Genomic DNA, 26,736 nt, shown 5'->3' with positions numbered 1-26,736 from the left:
ACGGCCAAGGGCCACCGATGCACAGGGTGACGGGCTCTCGCCCCGGCCCAGAAGAAACAAAAGGCTTACTTGAGTCTCGGCTGCTGAACGGCCACCCGGACGTCGGAAGGAAAGAGGCCACGGGGGAGCTGGCCCGGCTCTCGTCCTCCACCTGCTGCGTGATGTGCCGGACCGTCTCCTTGTTTTTCCGATTCTTCCTCCGACCTGCGGGCTGCCAGCCGTCGCCTCCCACCTGCTCGGAGAAGGGGTTCTGCATCGCGCCGTCCCTGGCGGAGGGCAGCTCGCTCCCTCCGTAGTGAGACGGCGAAACCTGCTCTTCCTTGACCCGCAGAGACCCGTAGCCGACGTCGCCCGGCCACAGCGACTGCGAGGCGATGTCATCGGGCCCGTCGGCCTTGGGCTCCTGCTCCTCCTTCCCGTAGCTGCTGCTCCCCTCGTGGCAGCTGGCGATGGCCGAGTCTCCGGAGGAATTGGCGGGGCTCGTGCGCCGGGCCAGCCATGGCGAGATGCTCCTTCCGGCCATCACGGCCGAGATCAGCGCGTCAGTGCTGCTGCCGGGGGGGGCACTGATCTCGAACTCCGCAAGCTCGTCCGAGGCGTCTGGCTTGATGCTGATGTCCAGCGCGGCCTTGATGAAGTCGTGGCAGGCCTGCACGATGTCCGTCATCTGCAGGAAGCTGGCCGCGGACATCACCTCGATGACATTCCTGCTGGTGAGGGCCAGGTGGGCCGAGTACATGAAGTCGATGATGGCCTTGAAGCCCTGGGCCGTGACGATGTCCAAGTGTGTGACCGTAGCCTGGTCCGACGTCTTCTGCACCTGGCAGTAAAGCGTCTTGAAGTAGCGGCTACTGCCGAGCAGGACGTTCTTGTGGGCCTTGAAGACCTTGCCCTCCACCACGACACACACGTCACACAGGACGCCATGCTGCCTCTGCTCGTTGAGCTCACGGAGCAGGTGCCGGTAGTGGGACGCGATTTCCATGTCTTCCTTCCGGTTGTTCATCTGGAAGTCTTGGTGGTGCTGTTCCGCAGACTCTGTGGGGGCAAGAACACGCGAGTTAGCCACGCGCTCGACACCCACGCGCCTGTGGAGTTTCAGCACAGCACAGCGTCCCGGGGAGCCCGGCTGCAGCGTGGCCTCTGGGCAGGGGGAACCTCAGCAGCCGTCCGCAGGGAGTTTCCGGGCTCGAGGCTGACCACTGGCACAGCCCAAGAGCAGAACCCTACACACAGCTCCCAATGGCCAGCGCCAGTGAGCAGCTCAAGTGACTTCTTCCCAGATGTGACATCCCAAGGGCGCCTCATCCACACCCTTCAGGACACAACCTTAAAAATAAAACAGGGATGCCCAGGAGACTCAGGTGCCCTGCTGTGGCGCCCTCCTAAAACCAGCTCCTAGTCTGTCTGCTGTGTTCTCTCTGCGGCCTCCATTAGCTTCCGGGGGCTTCCAGAACTCAGGACCCAGACCGGGAGGCCCGGAGAACTGGATTCTCGCACAGCCCGGAGGCCAGAGGTGTGGGCCAGCTCCCACCAGGGCTCTGCGGGAGGGAGTGTCCAGACCTGTCCCCACTTCTGCTGGTGGCCGGCAGTCCTTGGCCATCCTTGGACGCATAAGCATCACCACCCAGTCTCTGCCTCCACATTCCCACCTTCTCCCCGTGAGCCCATGTCCCGTGTCCCTGTTTTCTAAGGACACGGGTCATATTGGACACCTTACTCCAGAACAACCTCATCGTAACCAATTACGTCCGAATTCGATCACAGCCCAAGGCCCTGGGGGCGGAGGACATACTCGCCCCGTCGCACTTCCGGTGCACTCCCGGAGAAAGACAAGGCTGTTTTTTCTTGAAAAAGCAAAGCAAAGCTGGAGGCTTCACAATTCCAGACCTCAAGTTCTACTACAGAGCCACAGTCACCAAAACAGTACGGGACTGCCACAAAACAGACACACAGCTCAGTGAAACAGGACAGAGAGCCCAGAAATGAACCCACAATTATATGGTCAATTAATCTTCAACAAAGGAACAAGAAAGGCCGTCTCTCCAACCAGCGGCGCTGGGAAAACTGGACGGCCACATGCAGAAGAATGAAACCGGACCACTCTCTTACACCAGACACATAAATAAACTCAAAACAGACTGGGGACCTGAATGTGACACCTAAATGCATAAAAATCCTAGAAGAGTGCATAGGCAGTAATGTCTCCGACATTGGTCGTAGTGACATTTTCTAGATAGGTCCCTTCAGGCAAGGGAGACAAAAGCAAAAATCAACTGCTGGGATTAGAACAGAAAGCTTCTGCACAGCCAAGGAAACAACCAGCAAACTAAGAGCCAACGTATGAATGGGAGAAGATATTTGCAGTGACTCATCCCACAGAAGGTTAGTATCTAAATTACATAAAGAACTTACACAACTCAACACCCAAAACCCAAATAATCCAATTTAAAAGTGGGCAGAAGACACGAACAGGTACTTCTCCAAAGAAGACATACGAATGGCCCACAGACACGAGAAGACGCTCCACGTCACTCCTCATCACGGAAAAGCAGCTCACAAGCAGGATGAGGTGTGGCCTCCCACAGTCAGCAACACAAGAACCAACAGGTGTTGTCAAGGGTGCAGAGAGAAAGGAGCCTCGTGCGCTGTCGGCAGGAATGCAAACAGGTTCAGCGGTTCTGGAAGACGGCATGGAGGCTCCTCAGAAGATAAAACACAGAGCGACTGGATGACCCAGCCAGTCCACTACTGGGTATCTACCCACAGGACACAAAAACACTAATTTGGAAGGATACACGCACCCCTATGTTTACGGCAGCAACGTCCACATAGCCAAGACTCGGAAGCCGCCCAAGTGTGCACAGACAGAGAACTGGTCAAGAAGGTGTGCCACACACACACACACACGGAGGAATGTTATTCAGCCAGAAAAAATAATGAAATCTTGCTGTTCGCAATGACGGGACAGAGCTAGAGGGTATAACGTAAGCCAAAGCAGCCAAAGAAAGACAAACACACGCGATTTCCCTGCTGTGGAATCGAAGAAACAAAACTGATGAACAAAGGGGAAAGGAGACACACCAAGAAACAAGATTGTTCTTCTCTAAGATTGTATTTATTTATTTGACCGAGGGACAGAGAGACCACAAGTAGGCAGAGAGGCAGGCGGGGCGGGGGGGGAGCAGGGAGCAGGCTCCCCGCTGAGGAGAGCCCGATGCGGGGCTCGATCCCAGGACCCTGAGATCACGACCTGAGCCAAAGGCAGAGGCTTCACCCACGGAGCCCCCCAGGCGCCCCAAGAAACAGGATTCTTAGCTCTAGAGGACACACTGATGGTCGGCAGCGCGGAGGGGTGGAGGGGCAGGCGGGCCAGGGTGGACAGCACTGGGTTAGGGACCGGCGGACCGCGCGCCTGACACCGGTACAGCACCGTAGGTCCGCTGCACGGGAATGCGACCTTTCAACGGTTAAAAGAAAAAGTCACTAAAATTCTCATCACAAAATACATTTTGTACCTGTGCACGGAGGGAGACGTGAACTAGAAGTAAAAGGAAACATAGCCAGCCGTGTCACACGCACACCTAACGGCACGGCGGGGACAAACAGAGCAGGCCTGCACCTGTCAAAGAGAAGAAACACCAAACGCGCTCCGTGAACACGTCATGTCGCAAAGGGCGACAAATGGGAGCATGGTTGAAATCACAAGAAGGACCGGCCCAGAACAACCCGACTTCATGTCCCGAGGCCCGGCGGCCGCTTCCTGGGAGTGAGTCCACGCACACGGCCCCCACCTGGAGTCAGCGCGCACCGGCTGGGGAAGCGGCTCCGCACCTCGCGCTGTGTGACCTCGGGGCAGCTGCTTAACCTCCCTGCACCTCAAATTCCTCATCGGCCAAGTGGAAGTAGTGATCACTCTTACCGCTGGCCATTACGAAGACGAAGCGAGTCGGCACTCGCAGGGCCCTCGCGAGAGCGTCTGCGCAGACTGAGCGAGCGCCCCGGCGTCCTCACTCCCATGAGCGGAGGAGCCTCACCGCGGAGCTCGCGACAGTCGGGAAGCAGGCGAGTCGGGAAGCGCGGGCCAGGGGTATAACGCAGGGGGTTTCGATTTTATCTGTAATACTTTCATCTCTAAAAAAGAACAGTAAAGGTCTGTAGCTTCTATTCCAACACGGTCTTTGCTACTTCGGGCTGTCGGGTTCGTGAACGGATGCTGTGAGCAGGTAACCTCCACGACTCACCTAAAAACCTTTTGTAGCTGCTGCTTTCACGGAAATGTTAACATTCATAGACCCTAATTTTTAGTTTCCTTTATATTCTAGTGGAAATGAGATTAAGATATATAAAAATTAGGGGCACTTGGGCGGTGCAGTCGGTGAAGCGTCTGCCTTCAGCTCAGGTCATGATCTCGGGGTCCTGGGATCGAGCCCCACGTCGGGCTCTCTGCTCAGCAGGGAGTCTGCTTCTCCCTCTACCCCTCCCCCTACTCGAGCCCTCTCTCTCTCTGTCAAATAAATAAAATCTTAAAAAATAAAAGGTCTCATTTCTTAAAAATAAATGAAATGAAATGAAGTGACATGAAATGCCCAGTGAGAAAAGTGGTCATTTGGTTTCCCACTCCCAGGCTAGGAAGACAGGCTAGAGAGCGAAAGGCTCTCATCTCCCTCAGCTGGCCGGGTCCGGGACGCCCTCCCCACAAGCCTCCTCACTCCTTCCTGCTGGAGGCACCTGCACTGGCAGAGCTGGTGCCCCAGGGACCCCAGCACCTGTTCCCTCGTCCCGGCCGGCCAAGCGCTGGGACGCAGCTCAGAGCCCAGGCCGCTGCCCCAGCATCAGAGGCCGGGAGTTAGCACGCTGCTTCTGCACGCTGCCTGCGGGCTCGGCAGCCACACCTGTCCCCGATGAGGCCTGGCCACCAAGAAGGAGAAACAGGAAGCAGGTCCGGAACGGGCTGTGGGGAAGGGTCACGTGCTCGGATGGCACCAGCGGCTCTTGACCTTGAGCCCCAGAGCCCCCGGAGGGGAGTCACAAACCAAGGGGTGGTCCCCACCCCACACTGTCTGAGTCGGGACAGAAGGGCGTGACAAGGACAGGGGTTCCACCCAGGAGTGACTTCATTCCTCCAGCCCAACCTTGCAGACACAGAGGAGCCACACGTCGAGGGAGGGTCCGAGAGGTGCTTCAAGTTGAGGAAAACCACCATGGAAACTACAGGCGCCAGTTTAATGCCTGGAGGCCTCGGGAAGTGGCACCTGGTTCCTGGCCATGTGATGGGAGCATCAACGGCCTCGGGATCCTGAGTTCCAATCAGCGAGCGGTACACACCATCTCCTGGTTTCCCGTACGAATACTAAGTCTCTACTCGCCACCAAAACAGACCCCGCAAGAATCAGGATGAACCACGGAAAGGAAATAAAACACCATTTTATACAAGGAACAACTACCTCATAGGATCTGCATTTCTTTTTTAAGAGTTTATTTATTTATTTATTTATTTGACAGAGAGAGACAGCGAGAGAGGGAACACAAGCAGGGGGAGTGGGGAGGGAGAAGCAGGCTCCCGCAGAGCAGGGAGCCCCATCCCAGGACCCTGGGACCATTACCTGAGCTGAAAGCAGATGCTTAAGCCACCCAGATGCCCCAGGATTTGCATTTCTAAAATAATTTCAACTTCTGTGGAAAGCTGTAAAATAAGTTATTATTCGATCTGGGCAGCTTAAGAACCAGCTATGCACTTTACACAGCGCTCATAGTAGAAAAACCGTACAATTTCCATTACGGAAAAAGTTACTTGTACATTAAAAAGAGGGAGTCTAAAACAGGAGTCTCCTATGAAAATAGTAAGGGTACACAGAGTTGGTCTGGGGCACCTGGGTGGCTCATTCAGTTAAGTGTCTGCCTTCGGCTCAGGTCATGATCCTGGGGTCCTGGGACGGAGCCCCCCATCGGGCTCCCTGCTCAGTGGGGAGCCTGCTTCTCACTCTGCCTCTGCTCATACTCTCTCTCAAATAAATGAAGAAAATATATATATTTTTTAAAAAGGGTACATTTTTTAAAAATGTAGCTTGAGGAGAACCACGGAATTCGCGTTACAAAGCTGATAACTCTCCCATCAGTAAGGGCTCCTGGGAGTCCCGCGCACCCGAGCTCAGGTGTCCTGCTGAGTAACGGCTGGCCGGCCAGGTAAGATGCAGCCTTGAGATGAAAGCCTGCTCACGGCGGTTCCTCTCTGAGGGCAAGAGAGCGCGCCTGCCCTTGGGACGTAGAGCAGGTCATGGAGACCAGCCTGGCCGCGGACACACACCTGTGGACAGGTGACCCGTCATCCCTGCGTTACCTGCGCTGCTCCGCGGAGCACTGGCCACGCTCACGAATTCCAGGGCCCGTGAGCAGTGCCCTCCTGAGTACGGGGTCCTTCAAAGAGGAGCTGTGGTCCAGATGCCAAGCATTGTGAGGTCAGGGTCTGAGGGCGGGTGAGGTGCTCTATCAGCAGCCCGGCAGCTGAGGACTCCACAAAGCTGCACCCTTCCCCTCCTGGTTTTCCAAACTCGCGTTATTTCTCCTCTAGGTTCCCCACTTAGAGCTTGCTGATCGAGAGATGCTGTTGAGAGATGCTGCTTCAGACGGAATCACTCATAAACAGAACCACTTTGCTACCAAACTAGCTTGGATCCACATTCCAGACCAGACTTCAGAGATCGTGTCACCTGAGCAGCGCTGGGGACTGATGCGGACTTGGGACCCCTTAGCATGGACAACTGGGGACACGGTGGACAGTGCTAGTCACCAAGACTCCCAACGAAGGAGGCAATATGTGTGTGACACTCAGGTGACATTTCCAACCCCGCAGCCTCCAGAGAAGATGGGCGGCGACCCCGACCTGCCAATACACCCAAAGCTCAAAGACACCGAGCTCCTGGCCACCAAGGAGCCAGCTTCAGAACCAAGCCCGTCCCACTGTCCCGTGCAGGCTCCAGAGACGACTCGGCGTGGCGACCCAAGGGAAAGGATACGGATGCCACGGTGCCAGCACAGAGAACGGCACGCTCCGTCCCAAGCGCCGGAACTGGCTTCTGCCAGCCTCCTCCCCGCTGGCTCTGACTCGGGCGTCCAGAATGCTGAGGGCCGGGCAGCTCCCTAAGGGACTGGTACAGGGCGCCCCGATCTCTGGCCGTCTGGGGAGTTACAGTTGTCAGCAGAGTCTGTCCTGTTGGAGACGTACGTTTCGTACCTGTTCCGCCTGTCACCCGACGGCTGGTGCTGCACGGGGAGAATCCAAAGGCCTCAGAAGGCACCAGAACCACGCAGTCTGCTGTGAATGCGTGTCGCTCAATGCATTGTGTGTCCTGAGCTCAGGGACCGGGCTGGGGTCCCCTGCTCCTCTCATCCGCAAGGAGCGTCACTGGGAAGACGACTGGTTCCCACAACAGCAGGCGTAACGTAGACCTGGGGTCCTTGTTACTAGCAAACAAGCATCAGGTCAGCCCCACCAGCCGGCAGGACCCTCCAGGGCTGGTCACTGAGTCCCACTCCAGAAAAGCCCATGTCTAATTTGGAATGACTTGTAAGGCATGCGTGTCCTTCTCAAACACACACACAAACCGAGATGTTCCCTCACCTTCTTACCTCTAACCTGGAACTTGCGCGAGTCCATGTGTCGGTTTAGCTCAATTTAAGCTTATTTAAGTTTCTCTGTTAAATGTCATCTAACAGACAAATACTGTTTAAAAGTGGAACCAAGACACCTCCAGTGCTAGAACCAAGCCACATGATCTTCCTGCCCCACAGAAACCCCACGGGGTACAGACGGTGGCCCCACAGACGTCTGGGCCAGCCTCACTACACCAAAACCGCCCTTGGAGTTATTTTGGTGGGATTTTTTAAATGCATCACATTTCGAACAGTCACATCACAGGAAAGATACCTGAGCCGGCAGACAGTGGAAAGGTGGTCAACGTCCTCAGGCCTCAGGGAGATGCAGGCGACAGTGGCCACACAGGCGCCAGGACGAGAAGCCCGGGAGCACAGCCCCCATGAGGGCTTGCGTGCAGACACGGCCCGGGTAACCCCCAAACCCAGCAATGGCACTCGTATGCGCCCGCAGGGACATGGGGAAGTGGGGCGCGTTCCGACCCACGGACACACTCAGCAGGAAGGCATCCACGTGTCCCCAGCCCCGTGCCTAGTGTCACTCTCAGACACGCGTGAATCTCCGGGGGCTTGTGGGGAGTGACAGACGCCACGCACGGCTAGCATGTGGAGCGCACCGCCTTCTATGGAGGCCTGGAGCGCACCAGCTAACCCGGGGCTGGGGCCGTGGCCGGCGTCCTCCGCGACTGTGTCCCCACTGTGTGCAGACCCCCTCAGAGGCACTTTAAATGCCGCAGTCGGTGTATGTAAACTGCGCTTCGGTAAAGGCGACTGGACCTCTGTCCTTGCTCAACTGCAAACCTGGGCCCGTTTGTTGCCATCTGTTGTACGGCGGCTTTTGTCCTCTAAAATTCATTTGTCGGGCTCCTAACCCCCTTCTCGGCACACGGCCTTCCTCGCGGCGGGGCGGTTGCAGGTACAGTTGGTTCAGCCGCGGTCTCTAGGAGGGCCCTGGTCTGACGGGACGGGTGGTGTCCGTACACAACGGAGACGCAGGGACAGGTGCCCCCAAGGAGGACGTGGGCCGCCAGGCCAGGGAGAGAAGAGCTCTCCGCGCGGAGACGTGGGTCCGCGGTCTGTGTTAGGCAGCTACGCGCACACACACACTGTGCACGTCTGCCAAGGATGGCCACCGAGGGCCACACGGCACTCGGACAAGAGGAGAAGCAATCTCATCCCAGGGGAAGGGGCTCTCTGTCCAGCCCTGCCCGTCCGCGGGCAGAGCTCAGCTGCCCTGAAATTCGGCTCCAAGCTCTGCACGTGGATGTTATTTCCACAGTCTGGGCTGTTCCGATGGTCCCTGTGCTCTGAAATGCCAAGGGTAGGGACCCACAAGGAGAAATGTCTTTACAGATCGGACTCCCCGCACGTCAGGTCGTGGCCGGTGACGGGGGACATGCTATCCCTTTACTTTCTCTGCTGAACACAAACCGGTGAGCGGGGCTGGAGGCCTCCACATCCTCCACACTGCCCCTGGCTTGAGCTAAAAATGCAAACCTGGCCGCTCTCCCGCCATGGGGCAGGCCCACCCCACTTCCGGCCCCTCCTCTGTGCCTCTTTCGGTTCCTCGTCCTCGGGGAGCCTGGAGTGCCCCCACCCACCACGGGCCGCCCTACCTGCCTCAAGTCACTTCCTCTCTCGGGGGCACCCCCCACCCTGGCCTGTGCCGAGGTGCCCCCCTGTCCAAACCCCCTGGCCTCCACTGCAGACCCTCCGAGTGCATGTCTAAGCAGGGCAGAGATTCCAGGCTGAAATCAACCCGTGCACCTGCCTGCCATGGCCCGGAACCCACCCAAGGCTGAGGATCCCACACAGGGTGCCCCCCCAGAAGCCCAAAGTCACCGCAGGGATGATTCTAGAACAGCATAAAGCTGCTGTGGAGGGGCTGGGCAGGGGCAGCTCCCCAGAGTGGGGTACAAACCACTCACAGGGGCGACTTAGGGAGAAGCATACATTTAGAGGGCAGCACGGGTCTCTGAAGAGGCCCCCCACAAGCCACCATCCCAGAGTTCAGGGCCTAGAGCAGCCCCTCCCTCACAGACCTTGGCCTGGGACTGAGCCTCAAGGAGCCGCCAATGTCCATCCCTGTAGGTGGACAAGTCTGTGCCCAGCTACTCAGTCGCAGGAGCTGACCTAAGACAAGTGTGGCACAAAGGGCCACCCGAGCATCCCCGACACACCCTGACCCCACCAGGTACAAGACCACTGAGCCACCGCCTGGCGGTTCCAGCCCGGCTCCTGGGGGACTCAGGCCTATCTGATGTCACATGGACAAGAAGAACCTAGTCGGCCACAGAACCGCTGAGAGACATCGAGCCTATGTTTCAGGACGGTTCCAAGTGCACGCGAGACCTCAAAACAGAGGCCTTAGGAAGTCCCCATGAGAGCGCTGGCCGGGCCAGCGAGAGGCCCAGAACAAGCCGAGAGCCAAGTGCCACAGTGGTCAGGGATTCTGCCAGGCCTCGAGGTGGTGGGGGCACCAGCCACCAAGAAGGGGACCCAGAGACCAGCACTTCAAGGGGAGAGGCCCTCATTCAAGTCCTGGCACACAGGACCGTGCTCCAGGGGTAGGGAAGGTCAGAAAAGGGCTGCACAGGGTCGCAGTTCTGGAGAGAGGCCCCAGATACAGGCCAGTCCCGTGTGCCCGCCTGAGGACGGCCGCTCTGACTTCCAGTTTCTCGGCTTCCGCTGCTGGGAAGCTGGTCTGGGGGATGTGTCTTGTGGGCTGGGAAAAGAAAGGGGAAGAGGTCAGGGCTTTGTGCTCATTCTCCCAGACACATCCCGCCAGACCTAGTCTCGTTCTGGATGCTTCTTCTTTAAACCATGCTTGGTCTTAACGGGCAGTTAGGCTCCTTTTAGCTCGTTCTGCTTAGGCGTGAGGCATCGGGCAGTACAAACGTGCTAATTTAACAGGTCTGACTGATAAAGGCCAATTCTGCACAGAACGGAAGAGGGATAGCAAGCCCTCCAACCGCCAGACACTGCCTCCTCCTCCCAGAAGCTTCCCGGAGCTCCCAGAACAGTCCCCGAGCCTCTGCTGCTGAGTCCAGGAGCTTCTGGGCACGGGACCCACACTTCACACGCCGCAGGCTCGCTCCAACACACATTTAGGCCAACACAACCATCCTTGTCACGTGAGACCTGCAGGACTGAGTTACCCGTTGAATTCAGGGAATTTTTTTTTAGGATTTATTTATTTATTTGAGAGACAGAGACAGAGAGAGAGAGAGAGCACAAGTCGGGGGAGTGGCAGAGGGAACGGGAAGAGCAGGTCTCCCGCTGGGCAGGGAGCCTGACGCTGGGACGCCAGGATCATGACCTGGGCCGAAGGCAGAACTTTCACCGACTGAGCCCCAGGCGCCCCCCCAGAAACGTCGTTTAAACATCCGACACTAAGTGCTGGGAGAAGAAGGAGCTCGTGGGCTGGTGGCCTTACAGGTGGACGGTCAGGCTGCTGCCAACCAGCCACACTCCCTGGGACATGCCAGCTCCGTGTCATCGGTGCCCGGGAGACACGGCTCCAGATGTGACAGCGCACACGCTCTGGGGTGGGCTCTGACGTTCCCACCAGCTGGCAGCAAAGCCAGGGACGATGCAGGCCCTCACTGTGGTGGGCCATGTTGAAGGCCCAACCCCCAACACCTATGAACGGGACCTTATTTGAGAAAATAGGGTCTTTGAAGACTTAACCAAGGTTTAAGATGAGGTCATGACCCAGTGGCACTGGTGTCCTTATAGAAAGGAGAAATCTGGACAGAAACACACAGAGAGACGCCCCTGTGAAGACAGAGGCAGAGACAGAGCCATGGTGCCACAGCGCCGGGCCTGGAGCCACGAGAGCCGGAGGGCAGGACGGACCCTCCCCGGGAACCCTGGGCCCTGACTTCAACTCCCAACCCAGAGTGGCCAGAGAACACTTCTCTGTTGTTTTAAGCCCCAGTTGGTGATACATTGTCACAAAAGCCCCAGGAAAAGCCACACTTAATTTTTTTCTTTTTCTTTTTTTTTTTTTTAGAAGATTTTATTTATTTATTTGACAGACAGAGATCCCAAGTAGGCAGAGAGGCAGGCAGAGAGAGAGTGGGGGAAGCAGGCTCCCCACTGAGCAGCGAGCCCGATGCGGGGCTCGATTCCAGGACCCTGAGATGACGACCCGAGCCAAAGGCAGAGGCCCAACCCCTGAGCCACCCAGGCGCCCCAATTTTTTTTTTTTTTTCTTAAAAAGAAGGCTGATCGGCTTCCCAAGCCAGGAAAACTATGTCTGTGAATTTTAAACCTGAGATGTGCTGTGACTTGAAATGTTAACTCTACACACTTGTGCTCCCTGCCACCAAGACAAAAATAGACCCCACACAGGGAAGGAGCTAGAAGCAATGCAGGCTCTCCAGCAGCAGGTGAAGCCCTTCCCCCGGCTCCGGCTGGGTCCACTTTTTGTTTTGAAACACTTTGCAACTATTGGAAAAGTTGTAGGAATAATTCAGGAACTCCCACCTACCCCTGAACCAGACTGACCAGTTTGAAACATTTTGCAACATCTGCTCCCATCTAGTAACACGCTAGACCTTTATTTAGATGCTCCTTCCTAGGAAGTTGTACACTTGACAAGGAGAGGAGCTGTGGGGGCACAGGGGTCCCACTCCTGAGCCCCTGGGCCTGGATCACCCCAAGCGCACGTCTGAGGCAGGCAGCAGGCAGCACAAGCCCCCTCGGCATCCGGGACGCCAGCGCAGGGCGGCGCCGGTACCCAGCAGAACCTCGGCGGGCCGATCGGACATTCCAAGCACGGCTCTCAGTGCTGCAGAGATGGCACAGGCCCTTCCCAGGCAAGCACTCCTCACACACCGAACGAGCGATGGACGGACAGACGGACAGCTGCCGAGTGAGCCAACGTTCCCAGCCGGAGCAGAGGCCAGCGGCAGGGAAGCCCAACCCCCACCGCATGGCCCCCAGTGATGGATCAGTCAGTTCCCCGAACTCACACAGACATCAACACGGTGGGTCCCAGAACTGGCCAGGTCCCAGCAGGGAACAGATGACTGGTTCCCGGCATCCCCGCAGCGGCCAGGGGAGCCCCCAACTGAGAGCAGCACCAGCTGGGGCACAGGCCAGGCCGCAGGGGGCCCAGGCAGGGGCGCATGATGAAGGCCAGAGGCCAGCTGGGGCCGACCTGGCCAGCGGGCCCCCGGGAGGGGGGGTGTCTTGCGGAAGGAGTCCTGGGGGAGGGGCTGGTTCTTGCCCCCAGGGAACCTGTGGGCTTGGAGTGGGGGTGGGGAAAGCTTAAGGCACCCTGGGACACGAGGGAGACAGGGCCTCTCCCAGGGAAGCCCCTCTTTCCCTGGGACCAGCCCCAAAGCCCTTGAAGTGAAATTCCCAATTCTCAAGGAAAGCCCTGGGTTTCGAGGGGGCTACTCAGTACTGTGGGGGGACAGGACGGGCACAAGAGGGGCTCTGCAGGTCTGTCCTGCGGGCAGTGTCCACAGCTGAAGAAGTGGGCACCGAGAGTGCTGGCCTCTGGGCAGCCTGCGGGAGGGGTCCTGCTCTGGGAACGGCACCGGCACAGCCGGGGGTCCAGGACACACTCGCTGGGGTGGTGGGCAGCCCTGTGTGGCAAAGCCCTCAGGAACAAGGGTCTGTACCACACAGCCCAGGCGTCATCTACCTTCATCACCAAATCCGCGCACGCTCCTGTTCCCAGTCCCCATGGGGAGGACACCAGAGGCTGGTCTGGGCAGGGCACTGGGTGAGCCCCCCAGCCCGTGTCAGTTAATCCTGGAACCTGACAGTAAACCTTCGAAGGTATCTAGGCAATACCTAGAGCAAGCTGAGGGAAACGTACCATTCTGAGAGACGATGTCCAAGGAAATGTCTGTGTGCACGAGGCTGAAAAATTAACACGAAGTCGTGCAACCCAGTGAAGGTGGTCACAGGCCACTACAGAGCTGGGAGCCACGGTCCTTCTGGAGCATGGCCCACAGAGCGTGGCACAACAAGACGTGGGTGTCGCTGACCAGTAATTCCACGTTTGGGAAACACTACCCCAAGGAAATGACCCCAAATGCTAATTTGCTCAAAGATGCTGCCAGCACTTCTATTTATAATGGCAAGAAGTAAGAAATCACCCAAAGGCCTGACAACCAGAAAACAGCCAAGCAGAATTCGACATATTAAAAGCGAACGAGACCCGATTTAGGTGAACAAGAAACGTTGTTTACGTTGAAACTCAGAGGTTAGTAACAAGTAAATGGAAGGGAATGACAGCTGAGAACATGGACCCTGAGATGCTTGGGCACAGCCCGTCTCCTCGCAGGGCCAGGTGCTCACTCATAACACTCAAACCCAACAGCCGAGCCCACCCGGCCCCTGCAGGGAGCAGGCTAGCGCGTGAAATTAGTCCAGGAGGAGGAGCGCAGCCTCCGTAGAGAGAAGTCGGCACGAAGCCCTGTTCACTCCTGTCTGTGGCTGGAAGCACCGCAGGGGAGCCTGTGCTGGACTCGTACAAATGTTCCGTTCGGGACCAAGGACAGTCTGCCTCCTTGCATCCCAAAACCCTGCAAAGCCTGTGGTTCATCTAGAACATTGGAACCGTGGGGCGCAGGGTCCCCCACAAGGACACAGACGGCTCCTGACCTGACCACGTGGCACAGAGGGCCTGGCAAAGCCCCGGGACCTCCGCTCTGACTTCCAAGGAGCAAAAGGAAATCCCTCAGCAGGGCCCTGGGCACAAGCAGTCTGACTGCCAGTTTCGCAACTGGTATTTCCCTCTGCGCTTGGACAAAGGGCTGGCACGTGGGACACCTCTCAGGTCCCCTTAAACCCATTGCCATCGTCCAACTGGCGATGCAGGAAAGAGGGTGGCGGGTAAGTGACCTTGAGCAGGATGACACGAGTGAGGTCCCACACACCGGCCTGTGAGCATGAGGGGCCCGGTCAGGCCTGCCGAGTGCTGAGCTTAGGCCAACCCGCCGGATCCGCACTTGCTGGGGTTGGAGGAGGGAGACCACAGGGGCGCGGCTGGTCCTTCTCATCTCTGAGGACCCAGCAAGCTGTGTGTGAACAGTGCTGGTGAACAAACCCACATTCCTCCCCAGCTCTGCCGAATGCCAGCGTTCCCTCCATGATACGGGACTTCTAGAAGCAAACCCGGGCCGTCCGGCCGTGCACCGACTCCATCCGCTGCCGAGGCTCCGGGGCGGTCCGCCCTCACACTCCTCAGTCCCGGTGCCGGCTGTGGGTAAACTGACCCATCTGGGAAGACAACTAAGTAAGAGTAGCTCACGACTCCGAAGAAAACGAGAAGCCTCCATCAAAATACTCAAAAGGAAAGACCTGCAGCCCTCCAAACGCAGACAGGCTCCAGCATTGGCCCCCCGCCGCAGGGACCACCCTGCGACAAACTCTCTCACTAACAGGAAAGTTCCGAACTCAAGCAAAACTACTCACCCACGTTTCCCACATACCAAAGGAGAGGCCGAGGGAAATTTAATTTGTGTCTCAGTGAAAACTGAAGGAAGACCAACACGAAGAGAAGTGGGGCCTCCAGGAGATGGAACGAATCTAGAGATGTTCTTGCAGGTTATTAACCGACGACAAATCTCAAATTTTTTTAAAGATTTTTATTTATTTGTTGGACAGAGATCCCAAGTAGGCAGGAGGGGGCAGACCCCCTGCTGAGCAGGGAGCCCCAAGCGCTCAGTCCCAGGACCCTGCATCACCACCTGAGCCGAAGGCAGAGGCTCAACCGACTGAACCACCCAGACACCCCCAAATCTCAAATTTTAAAAGAAAACTTATATAGGTGGTAATTATTTTGCAAACTCCATGTACATCTCTGAACCCAGAGCAGACCAGAGGCACCTGGAGGGCTCACATGATCTCAGTGCCGTGGGATCGAGCCCGCACACTCCTGCATTGTGAGGCCTAAGCCGAGATCAGGAGTCGGACACCCAGCCCACAGAGCCACTGGGGCACCCCACAAACTGAACATCCCGATGGCCACGGGCTGCACCACCCGTGCCCCCCGCACCCCTTCCCCCCACGCCTAGTCTCAGGGACCATCACAGGGGGACAGGAAGGGGCTCCTCCAGGTCGCAGGATCCCACCAGCAAGGCCAGCACACAAGGTCTCTCCGCAAACACATGGTATCAAACAGAATAAGTGACGTTTCTGGGGCGCCTGGGTGGCTCAGTGGGTTGAGCCTTCGGCTCAGGTCATGGTCTCAGGGTCCTAGGATCGAGTCCCGCATCGGGCTCTCTGCTCAGCAGGGAGCCTGCTTCCCTCTCTCTCTGCCTGCCTCTCTGCCTACTTGGGATCTCTGTCTGTCAAATAAATAAATAAAATCTTTAAAAAAAAAAAAAAAGTGCCGTTTCTGAGCTGCCACCTCCAGTGGAATGTGTCCAGACTCCAGTCCAGCGTGAAGACATGGGGCCCCACAGGAGCATGGAACCCAGGCCAGGTGTGGCAGCCGAGATGAGCTGTGGGTGCGTGAGTGCGAGTCTCAGCCACACTTGGCGGAGCCCTGCAGGGGACGCGGCCTGAGTGACACCCACCGGAGCAAGACTCAGAGGACAGCAAAGCCAGAGGAGCAGAGGGGAAGCACTGCAACTGGCGATGGGACCTTGTCTCCAATTCTGCCCACATCTAAAGACGTCGGAGGCACGTATATAACACTTTGGTTATGGAGGAACCGCACAGCTTCTCCAGTTCTGGGAGAATCTCTGATTTAGAGATGCAGACGCGCAAGAGACTGATCTGATGTCAGATCCCGCAGACCACGGCTCAGACACACGTGGAACACGGCTCACACACACACAGACCACGGCTCACACACACACAGACCACGGCTCACACACATGCGGACTACAGCTCACACACATGGACCATGGCTCAGACACACATGGACCACAGCTCACACACATATGCAGACCATAGCTGAGACAGACACACATAGACCAAGGCTCACACACAGGCAGGCCACAGCTCACACACACACACAGACCAGACGTGGACCACAGCTCAGACACACACGCAGACCACGGCTCACACACACGGACCACAGCTCAGACACACGCAGACCGTGACTCATATGCACGGACCACGGCTCACACACGCGGACCACGGCTCACACACACGGACCATGGCTCATGCGTGTGGACCACGGTTCACACAAGTCTGCAGGGGCCACTGCTCCACTCCCCGTCGGGTCTGCTCCTTGTGGGAGGGCCATAAGCATGAACGGAGATGACAGCAGTGACACCCCTCCCCCGCCTATCCAGGGAGCACAGAGCACCTGAGTTCCTTAAGTGACCTCCGACCCTCCTGGCTGGACCTAGGGGTCCACGGTAGAGGGACCACATCTTTCTGACCATGGACACTAAAGCACAACAGCCACACCCACGTGCCCCTGGTTTCGGCAGTGACCACAGAACAGGCCGGCTCTTGTAGCTACTTCACAATTCGGAGCTTCAGACCAGCCACTTAACAGTATTATTTGATGTGTTAAGTTCTACATGTTACTTCAACACAAGACATGGTTTTCTGAATTTAAAGACTGTGTCTCAACAGCTGCTATCCTGCATTTTCTGGTGTATCTCAGCAGAAGCATTAAGAACATTCTGGAAAGGTAGGTCCCGCGGGTTGCCTGGCTCTAGGGGGTGGGGAAGGCGGCCCACGTGCACTCAGCCGGCAGAGACAGGTGCCCAGAGGGGCCTCACCACCCGCTGCGGAGCGGCCACAACAGCTGGCTGCCCTCACTGCCCACGGGGTGCCCGTGGCTGCATCTCTAGTCACCCCCGCCCCAAAGCGCACGACCCCTGTCACCTGCCTCCTGGCACGGGCCCCGCAGCACCTGCCCACAGCAGGCATGGCCGTCCACGCCTCTGCAGCCCGTCTCTGTCACTTCCCCGGAAGCACACATCTGCTGGCAAGGGCCCCGCCGGTGACAGGCGGGGGCTGGGTGCAGACTTGCCGCACGCTCTCACCTGCCTCCTACACGGTCCCCAGAAGGGACAACGGCCGACTGAGAGGACTGCGTGACGCAGGACCGAGAAACACGGGCGCGGACGTGCCCGGGACAGACCACGGCCTGCAGGAAGCCGCGCTCCAGCCTGACCCCACACCTGTGAGTGTGACCGCGTCTGGAAGGCGCATCACCGCATTAGGTGGAAGTCGGGTCAGTGTGACTGATCTAGACACACAGGGGAGGCGGCCACGCGTGTACACGGCTGGACATGCTGGAGCAACCCATCCACAGGCCAGGAACAGCCAGGATCCCAGGCAGACACACAACCGGACGAGGCGGACGGAGCCTCACCCGGAGCCTCTGCTGAGGGCGTGGCCCTGCCGGCACTTGGACCTGGGCCTCTGGCCTCCAGGGCTAAGAGCGAACGAAGCTCTGTGTGTAGACCCCAGGCTCACGGGGCTTTCTTACGACAGTCCCAGGACGGTCTTCCCAGCAGCGACCTAACCTACATCCCTGTTCCCTGCGTGGCCGCCCGACATGCGGCAGGAAGGGCTCCTCCCCTCATGCCCTGTGCCGCCAGCTACCACCCCAAACAACTCAGCAGCGTGTGGGGAAGCTCCGGAGGGGCTCCACGGGGAGAACCGCTGACACACTCTGCCCCCGCACCCGGGAAAGCCACGTGGCCAAGAGGCTGCTGTTCAGAATCCACAGGCCAGGCAGGAATGGCGGTGCTGCCCCTCAGCCCTGCCCATGGTTCTGTGGCCGGGGCCGAAGCACAGGTCCTTCCCCAGCCGGCGTGAGCCTGAGAAGGGAAGTGTAGGGTGTGGGCCACCCCTGAGACACAGAGCAGAAGGGTGGACCCAGGGGTATCCCGAACCCCTAGGGGGCGGGCCGCACACCAGGGTGACACCAAGGCCAGCTTCCGGTCGGCTCGGACAAACCCGTCTCCAAACTGAGAGTTACATGTTCATTTCAGTGTGTACCCAAAAAAGCCACCAAGACATCAGACTCGTGATTTCATGACTATTCTCACTCAAGACAAGGCAGAGATCAGTTTAAGTTAAAAAGTAGGGTGACCACGAATGACCTCGAGCAAACCTGGTGTGCGGGTGCCTTCTCCAAGGCGTGGTTACCGGCCTCAAGGGAAAGAGCGAAGCGCGTCCGGAGTGGGGCAGAGCACGAGGGCTCTGTGCGGCAGCAGGCCCGCCCCACGCAGGCACGGCAGGCTTCCCAGTGCTGACCCTGCCTGACCTACTCCTCGGGGCCCTGGGCGCGCACGCACACCCGAGAACACTCAGGGCCCTCCCCATCGTGAGAGCATGTTAGGGCCACAGAGAACCTTCCCACCACCCGTCGCGCGAGCAGGGCTGCGGCCGGTGGGGTTTCCACCATGCTTGAAGAAAGCACAGTAGCCGCCGCGGCCCAAAACCCCGAGCAGGGGAGAGGCCAAGTTCAAGACTGCCCGTTGCATCTGGACTCCTCGCCACGTTTCCGATCCCATTCAGCGAGCAGGGCATTACGCCAACTTCTCTCTCTCTTTTTAATATTTTTAAGTTTATTTAGGTAGCTCTCTAGACCCAACATGCAGCTTGAACTCACAACCTCAAGATGAAGAGAAGAATGGTCTTCCTCTCTCTTTTTAAAGATTCTATTTATTTATTTATTTGTGGGGGGGGTACGCACACACAAGCAGGGGGTGGGCAGAGGCAGAGGGAGAAGCAGACGCCCCACTGAGCAGGGAGCCCAACGGGGGACTTGATCCCAGGACCCTGGGATCATGACCTGAGCCGGAGGCAGACCCTTCACCCACGGAGCCACCCAGGCGCCCCCTGTTCAACCAACAGTCGCTCAAAGGGACGTCCAAAGACAGTGTCACCTTCTCGCTCCTTGTTCTGGTCTCGTTCTGCCAACATAAGAAAGAAAACCCGAGGGACGCCTGGGTGGCTCAGTTGGTTAAGCAGCTGCCTTCGGCTCAGGTCATGATCCCAGCGTCCTGGGATCGAGTCCCACATCAGGCTCCTTGCTCCGCGGGGAGCCTGCTTCTCCCTCTGACTCTGCCTTCCACTGCTCTCTCTCTGACAAATAAATAAATAAAATCTTAAAAAAAAAAAAAAAAAAAAAAAAAAAGAAAGAAAACCCGAGAAAGTCAAGCTTACCCAGTATCAAAAACCACTTTGTTTAGCCTCCCTGGGCCAGTCGTGGACGCGCGTGTACTGCTCCTGGGGAGACTGTGTCTGCTAAGGAGCTCTGGAAAGCTCTTCAAAATACTTCGGGGTTGGGGCGCCTGCGTGGCTCAGTGCGTTAAGCCTCTGTCTTCGGCTCAGGTCACCATCTCAGAGTCCTGGGATCGAGCCCCACATCGGGCTCTCTGCTCAGCGGGGAGCCTGCTTCCTCCTCTCTCTGCCTGCCTCTCTGCCTACTCGTGATCTCTCTCTGTCAAATAAATAAATAAAATCTTTAAAAAATAAATTTCCTGTCTTCTTCAGTTTCTCTTCAGAAATAAAAAAATTACAGAAGTCACATGGCCAGTAATAGTCACCCCAAATCACAGGACAGGCTATGATGTTACTAAAAATGTTCAGAATTGAGAAGACCTGCGGCAGGCCCCAAGCCCTCACCAGCTGCCGGACCCAGTCCGCAGGACCTCACATCCTCGAAGCTTTGTGCCGGGAAACTCCCACCTGTGACGTTTCAGAAGCCGATGGAGGAAGTGCTGAGAGACACCCGAAACGAACCAGGAAAAACGCGGTGCTCCCACAACCAGCCGCAGGGCCGAGGGCAGGGGCGCCGCTGAGGGCGGGGCCGCCGGGCCAAGTCTTCTGAGTCTGGACACGAGCCATGAGCCCAGCCGGAGGGAGGGGGGCCTCGGCCTGTCCGCGGGGCATGCTGCCCCCGAGGGCTCGCGGAAGGCTGCGGGAGCCTCCCTGCGCCCATGCCTGCAGCTGGCCACGCACCGTGGGCCTCTCGGAACCCAAGAGAAGGAGGCAGAAGGTCTTCGCCCTGTAATCCCCGGGACCCCTTGGCCAGCTGCCAACAGGGATTCAGTCCCCAACAGACGGGGTGGCTTCCTGGGCCCCGGCAGCTGGACCCGGACACGAAGGGTGGTGTGACGCCGCCCGCGCCTGGAGAAGCACAGGGGAGGGGGCCGAGAGACGCTGCCCCCTCCCCAGTTGGCAGGGCCTGGTGCAGCAGGTCTGGGCAGGTTCCCTCCAGGGCACGGGACCGCTGTCAGGGCCGCGGCCGGTCCGCAGGACGAGGAAGAGCCGGTGAGCCCCGAAAAGCCCGGTAGACGGTGCCCTGCGCCGGGGGAGCCTTCTCCGCCTCGAAGCAAAGCCGAGACGTTGCTCTTGTCTCGGAGGCCCAGCAGCCCTCGAGCTTCCCGGACAAAAGGCTACTCTGCGTGCGCGGGGAGGAGGAGAGGAAATCCGCCGTTCTCGGAGTCACCCGGGCCACACCAAGACCAGGAGACCCAGACTATGCCTCAGAGGTCGCGGCACACCTGAAGCCTCTCACCCTCTTCCTCCGCGGCCTCCACGCTCGCCGTCCCCCCGGCCGGTCCCACCCTGGACAGACGGCTCTGGGCGCTGCGTGCACGCTGGCTGGCGGGCGGCGAGCGGGAGCATGTCTCTAGAACGCCTCTCCGAGTGCCTCAGTGCCCCAGAAACAAGGGCCAGCTCGGCACGCAGGTCAGCGCAGGATCTGCCCACCCAAGAGCCACCAGCCCTCTGCTCTCCGTACCTCGGGCGTGACAGCAGGACTGAACGTTCAGAGTGGGACGGACAGAAGACCCCAGGTCAGACCCCTCCCCCGCGCTCCCCAGGTTACCTGGCCAGACTAAGAAGGGGACTTGCCCAAAGCCCCAGCAGCCATGGTGGCCCCGTGGGACGTCCACCTTCCACGGAAGCGCTCCTGACTCAGGTTCTGAGACCCTCCACGTGCGGCCCGGGACACTGAGATGCCTCCTTTGCTTCTACAGAGAAGCAAGAGGACACGGGACCTCAGCTGTGCTTGGCCGGTGAAGGGGGACACTCCCTCTGCCAGGTGGGAGGCCTCCCTTCCTGCAGGGAAGCGGCAGGTTAGATGGGAGAGGAGGAAACAGAACAGAGCTCGCACCCGCGAGCACCAAGTCTGTCCGAACTCTTTAGAAATGAGGCCGTTTTAAAAATCGAGGATCCCCACACACGTGGGGCTCTTCTTAGTTTGCGGGCAAGTGGGAAGACCTCTGTGCTGCCGGGGCAGAGGCAGAGGCCCACACAGGGCCCCCCCGGAAGCAGCTACAGGTGACCAAGGACCACTTCCCCACGGCTCTTCCAAAGACCCGGAGTGGCCTATGGGCCCCCGCGGGAGGCGGGACCCAAAACCACCACGACTGCCCAGTGCCCCCGGAACCCGCCGGTCGTGCAGTCCTGCACTCTCACTGGCCATCGTCCTCGGCAAAGCAGAGGCCACAACAGAATTTGCTCCACAAGGTCTGGACCAGAGGGTCCGTGCCTGATGGGGTAGGAGTCTGCATGATGCCCCTTCCCTCCAGCAGCCTTTGGGGATTCAGATGCCCCCTTCCCCACTAGCTGGTCTGCACTCTGTTCCCCCTTCGAGCTCTGGGGCTGTTTCACCAGCATCTGTCACCTACATTGGGTCACATTAGTGGTTCTTGTGTCTGAGGAATGCTTACCTTGTCCCAACAGATCATCAAAATGGGCCTAAAAGCTGGCCCATTGCAGCCTTTAGGGGACTGACAATCCCCGGGAGTTGTCATGAGGGAGAGGCCCGGGAACAGCTATTTAATGTGACTCAAACACACGCTTGTCAAGACACAGAAACTCTGTGAACACTATTGAAAAATATGTAAACAGTATTTCTCGATTTCTACTCTAAAATATCTAGGTTAGCAATTTCTAAGTCCAAATGATGTTAAAAAAATATTTAGTAATTTTTTTTTAAAGATGTTATTTTGTTTATTTGACAGAGACCACAAGCAGGCAGAGAGACAGGCAGAGAGAAAGGGGGAAGCAGGCTTCCCCGCTGAGCAGAGAGCCTGATGCGGGGCTCAATCCCAGGACCCTGAGATCATGACCTGAGCTGAAGGCAGAGGCTTAACCCATTGAGCCACCCAGGCGCCCCAGTATTTAGTAATTTTTCAATCTGAAAATGACTTGATAGCATTGCTGATAAAAAACTGAACAGAAAACTTTGTGTAGATCATACTAAGGTCGAATCTGACCCCACCAGCTCCTTTTATCCTTCAATACACAAGTTTTTTAGTTTGTTAGGAAAGGGTATTTCTCTTTTCCACGACTTTTTCATCAGCAAATAATGTCACAAGCCATACTGTGCCATCACCGGCAGACCAGAACACAAAGTCTGAGTATGCATACAGAAGATACTCGAAGTTTTTAGGCTGAAACCTTCCCTGACCTCATGGTGTGGGACCCCAGCCACGCCACAGCCCGAGCTGGGGGCAGAGGACACACGAGAACCATGATCAGGATGAGACCGTGTTTCAAACATTTACATTGGTCCTGTGGCCTGGATAGAGGTTTGTCATCACCCACTTATCCCTAACAGCCAGGCCATTAAAGCAAACTTGTAGCAACAGGAAAGATCTCTTTTTTCAGGGGAGGGGGCAGACATACAGGGGAATTCTTGACAATCTGCCATCTCTGAACAGAGTTTAAGGTAAAATATATTAGATCAGAAGGAAGAAAAAGCCTGTATGGTTATGAGAGCGTGAGTCACGGAGGAGCGTGAAACCCCAGAAGAGGGAACTGTGGCGGCAGGTGCTGTGACACGGGTGTGAGCGATGACGAGGGGGAGCAGTGGCTTCTAGAACTTTGACACAGCAGCCAAGAAGGCACCTGGGCACAGTGAGGAATTAGCTCAGGTTCCCGGGCCGTGGCGCTTTCTAAACACCAAGCACTAAATGGGTCTCCTTGGCGCTTAGAGGCTGGTCTAAGACCTCTGGTAGAGAACAAAGCAGAAATGCTGTACAGCTGTCCCAGAAACACAGACCACAGGGACAGAGTGGCCCAATTTCTCTTAATTTGAAAAGCCCCACATAAGGACGAGGTTGGAAAGTTCACTCTGTCAAAACTTAATTTTGTATAACATGTTTGTAAATAACACCCCGTCTGGCAGTGAAGGGACCACAGGCTGAGGGATTTCCTCAAGTCCTGGAGTGGTCCTGCCCTTTCCAGGAGTTCACCCCCTCCTCTCTGTGCTACTGTGTGCCCGCAGAACACAGGGGTCATGAGGGTAACGGGCCACAGGTGTCACAGGGCAAGGGTCCAAGGGACTGCCCTGGATAACTGAGTGGGGACAGAGCATCGCAGAGGGAGGGCGCCCCTGCAGGCAATGGCCAGCCAGTCCCGAACACCGGACAGTGGGTGGACACAGCGCTGAGCACAGGAACAACGCCTTTTCAAACAGAAAACCGCTAACCCTGAGCAGAAACTATCGCATCAAAACAAAATTCTTACACCCATGATGATGTCAATGAGAGGCTTAATTAAATGTCCCAAGGCTGGCCTCCAAGAAAGGCTGAATTGGGGGCTTCTGAATAGCCCATGAGTGAGTACATTCCACTGTGTTCTAGAGAAAACTCAGCCACCACCCCTCTCTCCTTCAGTAAAGGGCGTGAAGACAATCACTGGCTTCGTAGGGGACCCAGGGCCGAAATCTCAGTACCTGCGGCCCAGGTGCCCCTAGCATTTCACTTAACCCTTTCTGGGGGAACAAGGCGTCCCAAAGTTTTCAGTTGGAATATCTAAAACTATCACAAAACAAACCAAGAGGACGGGAGCTGGTAAAATACTCCTGTTTACTTCATTATTCATGTGAAAAACCCTCCTCTAAGTTTCCTTTTGATGAACGCACCATTTTCCATTCTTGCGGAGTGGAAATACTGCCCGGTGCAGGCAACGAGCCGGCCGGCCACAGAGCGAATCCACAAGTCTGCCACCCAAACGGAAAGTTAGCTTTGATAATAAATCCGATAGGAAAGATGCTACAACTGACACATTAAAATGCGCGCGAGCACTCCGTGCACAGGTGTCCGCGCCCAGCAGTTTGCAAAACGCGTTGCCTAATTAGCATTTCTTTAAACAATGCTGATAACAATCTTGCCACCGTAATCCTCGACAAATGCGTCGCTGAGATTGTATCACGGAAAGCGTGGGGAAATGCGCTGAGCATCTCAGTCAAACTTTCTTTTGTTTGTATTTCCTCGGGGTCAGAAAATACCTGTTCTTCACCCCTTTTGGTGTGTACCCAGGCTCCTCCGTCCAGCCCTATTGTGCGTGGTCCGTTAAACCTACGAATAATAAATTTGTTAGCGGGGCCGGGGGAAGCCCAGCGAGCCACAGCCCTCCTCCGGGCGTAGAAAATTCCCCATTTGCCGTGGGATTGAGTTGTCAGACAGTGACTCGTGCCACCCTGGGAAACTGACATGTCTATTTACGGAGAAACAAAGACACGGCTCGCGGCGGACCCGGCTCCCTCCGCGCGCCCCGTCCGCTCGGCGCGCCCCTGGTCGCTCGGCGCGCCCCGTCTCCTCCGCGCTCCTCTGGCCGCCCGGCCCCGAGGCCCCTGCGCCCTGGCTCATCCAGCAATTAAAATGGAGACGAGGCCGGTGCCCGGCGTCAGGGGGAGACAATGACCCCCAAGGCCCGGTGGGGCGCGGGGACCCGCCCGCGCCCACCTCCCGCAGTTCCGACTCTTGGCAAACTCGGCGCGGGCGGGTCCGGGTGCGGCTCGGAGGCGCGGGCGGGGGGCGCGCGGGACGGCGCGGGCGGGGGGCGCCAGGACGCCCCTGGGCTGCCTCCTGGGGCCGGGCGTTGACGCAGCAGAAATTACCAGCTGGAAAATTCCCCTTTCGGAGGTGACGGGGGAGGGATCGCGGCGGCGGCGGCAGGAGGCGCGGAGGGCGAGGGGCGCCGGGCAGCCCCGCCGCCACCGCCTCCGCGCGCAGCCCCGCGGGGACCCCGCGCCGCCCCCGCCCGCCCCGCCCCGAGCCACCCGGGCTCGGGGATCGGCAGGAGCCGGGCCGGGTCGCCACCGCCGCCCCCGGAGCCGCAGCCGGGGCGCGCCGATCGGGGCCAGGAGGGCGCCCCCGCGGGGCGGGGCGCATGGGGCGCGAGGCGGCAGGCGGCGGGGGCGCGCCCCGGCTCGGAGCTGCCGGGGCTCAGAGCGGCCCCGGCCGGGCCCAGCCGCGATGCGCCTGCCCGGCCGCGCGGACAATGAGCCGGCGCCGCTTACCTGTGACCCCATGGGGCGCGGGCGAGGGCGGGCGCCGCGGCCGCCGGACCGGCGCCGGTGATCGCCGCCGCCGCCGGGCGAGCGCTGCGTCCGGGCGGGTCCGAGCTGCCCGCTCGCCTCGGCTGCTCCGTCCGTCTGTCCGTCCGTCCGTCCGTCAGGCCGGCGCGCGCCCCCGCGCCCGCTCCAACCCCGCGGCCCCCGCCGCCCGCGCGCGCGCCCCGCCTGCGGACCCTGACCCCGCCCCCCGGCGCGCGCCCGGCCGCTGCTGATTGGCCCGCGCTGCGCCCGGGCCGCGGCCACCGCCCCGGGCCCCGCCCCCGCCGGCCCGGCCGCCGGCCCCGCCCCTCGCTGGGCCCCGGGCTCGGCGCCGCGGGGCGGGAGGGGGCCGCGGCGGGGGTCGGTTCCTCCGCCCCCCCCCCCCGCCGTGGGCGGCCGGACAGCGGAAGTGCGGGCTGGAGCTCGCTGGGCATTGTGGGAAGCCCCCTCCCCTGGGCTGGCGGGGGGCGGGGGCGGCGCGGCGTGGGGGTCTCCGAGCACCGGCGCGGGTTCCCGCGGGGGCGCCGAGCGGCGGGCAGAGCACCCCTGCGCGAGATGAGGCTCGGGGCGAGGCCACCCCGACCCCTTTCTCGGCTGCGCACCCGGCCTGGCCCACGCGCCTGTTCCTCGGGGGCGCGCGGGGCCCCGGGCCACGAGCCGTCCCCACCGCCGGATGCGCAGCCCCGCCGCGCGCGTCTCGCAAACTTCGAGACTTCCCCACCTGCTCGGGCGGCCGTGCGGACCTCGCGCCGTGCGGCGGGAAAGCGCTGTCGCGGCTCTGCCGGGGCGCGGGGCCCAGGAGGGCCGGGCGCTGCGCGCTCGCGCCGTCGGGGGAC

At 58.7% G+C, this 26,736-nt stretch overlaps 1 protein-coding gene across 2 annotated transcripts in view; it reads right to left on the bottom strand.

The window, feature by feature from the left end:
• The window catches only part of ZBTB46 (zinc finger and BTB domain containing 46), a 60,713-nt gene extending 34,652 nt beyond the window's left edge, over window positions 1-26,061 (bottom strand). For both annotated transcript variants that reach the window (XM_059133991.1, XM_059133992.1), the window contains exons 1-2: window positions 25,865-26,061; window positions 70-1,038 (exon numbers count right to left, since the gene is read on the bottom strand). In XM_059133991.1, the coding sequence (XP_058989974.1) occupies window positions 70-1,006 (937 nt within the window). In that variant the 5' untranslated portion in view covers window positions 1,007-1,038; window positions 25,865-26,061. The remainder of the gene's footprint in view (window positions 1-69; window positions 1,039-25,864) is intronic.
• Window positions 26,062-26,736: the final 675 nt, after the last annotated feature.

This window comes from Mustela lutreola, chromosome 9 (genome assembly GCF_030435805.1).
Source record: "Mustela lutreola isolate mMusLut2 chromosome 9, mMusLut2.pri, whole genome shotgun sequence".
NCBI classification, from domain to species: domain Eukaryota; kingdom Metazoa; phylum Chordata; class Mammalia; order Carnivora; family Mustelidae; genus Mustela; species Mustela lutreola.
The sequence above is the reverse complement of the archived record's forward strand: the minus strand, read 5'-3'. Positions and strand labels throughout refer to the sequence as shown.